The following is a 5462-nucleotide window of genomic DNA, read 5'->3' as shown; positions in this document are numbered from 1 at the left end:
GATAGAGGCAGTTCTCATGCAGTTGAATGATTTGTCTCCATCAGGATCAAATTCAGAATGAATATCCACCGTGTTCTGTTCTTCTGCTTCTTCTCAGGTGAGGACTGATTACCTGACTGTCTCTTTAAAGCTGCAGCACACACTGCTGGACATTTGTCCAAATGTTGAATGATAAATGTTTTTCAGTTGCTGTGTTCTTATTCAGTTGTCCTGTTGTTCTCTGATGTTTTCTGTTACTAGTTTCTGCAGCAGCATTTCCACAATCTGATCCAGCCCACTGTAATGAAATATAAAGCAATTTAAACTGAACTAAATATTCATATTCATTTTTGCTCATTTATGTAGTTCATGTTAGAAAGTAGGGAAATTGTGCAAATTAAAAAAATAAAAGTGCAAAAACAGCAACCACCACAACATCTGCTGTAGAATCAGTGAAAAGCTGAACTTTGCTAATGGCTGCCTCTTCATCTCATCTCATCCTCTCATCTTCACCTCTTCTGCTCACTTGATCTCTCTGTATTGTTCCTTGGACCTTCTGTCACCTCTTACACCACCCTCATTAACCTGCAGTCTGTTTTACAGTCAGCGTACAATACAGGAAGTACTGACCATCAGGGTTCTCTGTTCATCTTTCCAACAGCACTGTGTGGTGGAAACACTGGGCTCGTCAGCGCAAAAGTCTACATATTTACAGGAGCTGAGGGAGGAACTGGTGCAATTAGTTGCTACTTGTCTCTGTCTGGAAGCAGGAAGTTCTTCTGTAAGAACGAATGTAAAGCAGAAGATATTCTGGTTAAAACAGATGATGTCAGAGCTCAGAGTGGCAGATACAGCATTGAATACAGAGATGGACCTTCTGGAAGAGGAATTGTGTCTGTGACCATCACAAATCTGACCAAGTCTGACTCAGGACGGTACAGGTGTGGTCTGGGCGGGACTTCGGATCCAGAATCATTCAGTGACTTTGAGGTCAGAGTTTCAGATGGTGAGTTTCTACTGAAAGTCATTAAACCGGATATATTTAGTAAATTTAACATATTTAGTGATTTTTAGCTTAGGAAATATATATTATTAAATATATATTATTATTAAATAGTAGGATGAATGTGAGTTATTTATGATGTATGGACTCTCAATTTATTGATATTAGATCAAATGATTTCCCTTCTAGTCACAGCCTGTGGTTGAACTGGGCAGCTCTCAGTGTGACTCTGTGGATCTGTGTTAATGTGAAGCAGGAAGTACTGTGATCAGACGCGTCTTACAGGAAGTACAGAAAGTAACTAATGATTGTTTCTCTTTTCAGAAACTGGAATCTCTGGTTTTATGCGTTCAGATACTGAAGGAGAAAACGTAACACTGGGATGCAGCGATACTGTCTATGGAAGGCAGAAGTTCTTCTGTAAAGGCGAATGTAAAACAGAAGAGGACATTATCATTGAAACAGATGGGAACAGAACTCAGAGTGGCAGATACAGCATCGAATATAAAGAAGGATCTGTATTTGGACTGTATGTGAGCATCACACGGGTGACCAAGTCGGACTCAGGACAGTACAGGTGTGGTTACGGCAGAGCTTTGTCTCCAGATTCCTACCGCAAGCTTCAGATCATTGTCATAGATGGTGAGTTTTTGTTTTATTGAATGTCATAAAAATGTTTCTTCATAATCCTACCTTCTGTTCACTGTCTGGTGAAGTCCAAGGTGAATGTGAATCAGAGAGGGTTAATGTTGTGCACCTTAAACCCAAAACAACATTGAATGATAGTAGTAAATAAAGGCCAGCACGCGCATGATGTGCGTAACAGTCGTGCACATGAATACATTTTTGATTAATAAAAAAATTAATTAATCAAAAATTAATTAATCTAAAATTTATTAAAAAAAAAATTGTTACTAAGTTTTTTAATACATTTAAAACAAAAAGATTTTTTAAAAAAAAGAAAAAAAGATTGGGGTCATTGTGAAGTTGAACAACAAAGACATGGTGGTGTCAAAATGGGTGTTTGTATTAGGGCATGTCTGGCCTTATCCTTTATTAGCGGTGGTGGGGGTCGATCACCAAAAGGTGAAGATGGGTGTGAAAAGGGGGGTTTGTGTATATGGGATGTCTGGTGTTACACTCTAAAACCGGATTTAGCAGTCCGTTGTGTATATATAGCGGGCTAGTTTTTTGACTTACATCTGACCGAGATCGTGGAACAGGGTGACTGAACGATTTTAGGGTGAATACGTATCGGACAGAGCTATCTTCGTGCAGAATAACAGCGCCATCTTTGCAGCATCACAATCATGGACGTCACAGGTTATCAATTGGGAGTAATGACTCCAAAATGACGTATAATTGTAGATCCTGTGAGTATGGCTCCTGGAAAGAAGACTCCTCCAACAACATTGGCTGATTTTCTGGACCGAAAGGCTTGGGTGCCTCAGTTTGAATGGGCGGTGGAAGATTTAGATTGTCGGGATTCTTGTTTGAGCACGGAACAGTTCATCTTTTTACAAGAGAGCTTGATGAAATTTTTCTTCATGAAAGCGCACCGCACATTAGTTTTTCAGCAAAAGACTGGAATTACTTCAGAAACAAAGTCTGTAAAGATATGAGTGCTTCAAAAGGAGACTATACCACACAACGGTGCGGGTCTGTGCCTGGAGAGCTCTACCGTGTAGAGACAGACCTTGAAGTCTACGAACCAGAATCCTACATCTTTTTTAGATTGTGCAAGGACGATTCTATCATTCAAAAGGCAAGGATGGGAACCCCAGAGCAACAAAAAGGCTACCCCATCACGTCTAAAGAGTGGGAGACGTGGTTCAGTACCGGCTTTGTGGTCCAGTGGGGAGAATGGGATAGAACCCTTGAAGTCTTCTCACACATTGATAATTTATTCAGAAGGTATAAACCTTATGTTAGCTATGTAGGGATCAAAAGAAAACTTTTTGGTCCCGAGGACAAGCAAGATGAACAACAAACAACACCACAGACAACCTCAAAGACCTCCACGACGGTGCTGACGGTGACATTGTTCTAATTAGAATGTTTTGTACAGGTACGAGGACATGTGCAGCGGGTGAGGGTCTTTCGAGCAGCCCTAAATATTTTCCATTACTCCAGGATGATGTCGTCGATAACTCATGGGTGGATGACTATGGCAAAGAACTGGGGAAAAGAAATTTAACATTTCTCGTTCCTGAAAAAAAACCCAGAAGAGGACAAGAGCAGGGCCAAGCCGTTTAATTGTGCCTGTTTGGACACTCTGGACTGTTGCGACAAGGACACATCTCCTAACACTACTGCTAGCGGTATTATACAGGTAACCATAGCTTATTATTTATGTAATATACTGCAACAAAAAGCTATACAAACATAGACGAATGGAGCAGAAAACAACCTCACACATGCATTGACACGCTGCCCTTCTTTTATATTAAAGGACATAAGAGAGAAATTACGCAGAAGCTTTTTAACAAAAATTTTGCTGATGCTAAAAAGTACGTCCTACGTGGTCTTAGGTTGGTGCCAACGTGTGAGTGCAGTATTCAAGACAATGCAGTAGCTGCTCTACAGATTTGGCTGAGGAATCCTTTTCTCATTGCTTCGCTTAAACGGGTAGTGAGAGTGGAGGACAGTAGTTAATGAATCTCTGGACATCTAGAAGGGGGAACAACACTAAAAAACAATGAGGAATGTGTTTCATTTCATTAATTTATTCATTCAGCTGACGCTTTGATCCAAAGCGACTTTTGTTATACATGTCAGAGGTCGCATGCCTCTGGAACAACTAGGGGTTAAGTGTCTTGCTCAGGGACACAATGGCGGATGTCTCACAGTGGGAATTGAACACAGGTATCCCACACCAAAGGCAAGCATCTTATCTATGCACCACCGCCTCCCCATTTTGTTTAAGATGAGAGCTCTGTTGTGTGAAGCTGTTAACAATATGTGACACAGATAGGACACTATGTTCTAGATTTGACAAACGAATAACCTCGGGATGGCGAACCATGGTGCAAATGACAGCGGATAAATATGCAGATTTACTCTACTCAAAATAGCAAATAGTTTTCCTGTGAACGATAATGACTTTTATATGGGTCATGTGTTTTGTTTTTGTACTTTTAGCATTGATTTGTGTGTTTTAATGCTAACCAGAAAACAACATGTCGATGTTGCTGATGTGATGTATTGCTTAACTGAAAGGAGGTGATGAGAAATACTTTGCGACAGAAAACGCAGGGGCTTACGGAGGCATGCAAAAACTTAAAAAGGCCATATTTGACTCTACTGGAGTTTGGTACGCAGATTCAGACGTAGAAAACTGGCTCATGAAGCAGGATGCCTATACTCTACACAAGATGGCTCTGGTGCATTTTAAGAGAAACAAGGTTTTAGTGAATAGATCTAGTTGACATGTCCGCTTATTCTAATGAAAATTATGGGGTACGCTATTTATTACCGTGTATAGATTTGTTTTCAAAATACACATGGGTGCGTTGTTTAAAAAATAAGAGTGGTAAATGCGTCACAGCGTCCTTTAATGATATCTTAGTTGAAGGTGGAATACCGCATACAATTCAAACAGACGAGGGAAAAGAGTTCTTAAACAAAGATTTTGATGCGTTAATGAAAATTAATAGTATCGTACACTTTACCACATCAAATGAGACTAAGGCATCTGTAGTAGAGCGCTTTAACCGGACTCTGAAATCTAAAATGTGGTGTTATTCAACAGCCAATAATTCTAAATGATATGTAGATATATTGCAGGATTTAGTCACCTCCTACAATCATAGTTATCATCGTAGTATTAAAATGAAACCGACTGATGTAACAAAAGACAATGAAGATATCGTATTTAACAACTTGTATAAAACAAAAGATAAAAGAGTAATTCGTTTTAAATGGTGGGTGATACTGTAAGAATTTCAAAACTACGCTGCCCTTTTAAAAAAGGTTATGAGCAAAATTATACTGATGAATATTTCACTGTAAAGGAATGCGTGTTAAGGGACCCTCCTGTTTACAGGTTAAAAGAGTATGACTGCGAAATATTACAGGGAACATTATATGAGCAAGAGATGCAAAAAGTTATTATAGATAAAAACAAAACATTTCAAATAGAGAAGATTTTATCTAGAAAGAAAAGACAAGGCCGAGACCTGGTGTTAGTCAAATGGGTCGGATGGCCAGATAAATTTCACTCTTGGATTTTGGAAAAACAGGTAATTCGTTTGTTAGAAATACAATATCCAAAAACATGGAAATCTTTTTCAGCAGAAGACTCAAAAATTTGTTGTGTTTGATAAAAAAAAATCCAACAAAAGGTTAGTTCTATCAGCGACACAGGGATTCTATACAACAACGTCACAGATAATAGCTGAACTAAACAGCTGTTTATCTGAAAATGACATGGGTCACATTGAGCTTGATTACAACAACATTACCAACAGAGTAAGCATTT

The 5462-nt window shown here is 39.1% G+C and overlaps 1 protein-coding gene across 1 annotated transcript in view; it reads left to right on the top strand.

The window, feature by feature from the left end:
• The first annotated feature begins 802 nt into the window (after positions 1–802).
• Positions 803–5462, top strand: part of LOC123967581 (CMRF35-like molecule 5) — a 9577-nt gene continuing 4917 nt past the window's right edge. The window contains exons 1-2 of the mRNA XM_046043680.1: positions 803–985; positions 1307–1624. Coding sequence (XP_045899636.1) covers positions 1327–1624 — 298 coding nt within the window. The 5' untranslated portion in view covers positions 803–985; positions 1307–1326. The remainder of the gene's footprint in view (positions 986–1306; positions 1625–5462) is intronic.

Source organism: Micropterus dolomieu, linkage group LG03 (assembly GCF_021292245.1).
Source record: "Micropterus dolomieu isolate WLL.071019.BEF.003 ecotype Adirondacks linkage group LG03, ASM2129224v1, whole genome shotgun sequence".
In the NCBI taxonomy this organism is placed as follows: Eukaryota; Metazoa; Chordata; class Actinopteri; order Centrarchiformes; family Centrarchidae; genus Micropterus; species Micropterus dolomieu.
This window is presented reverse-complemented; position numbering and strand designations above follow the sequence as displayed.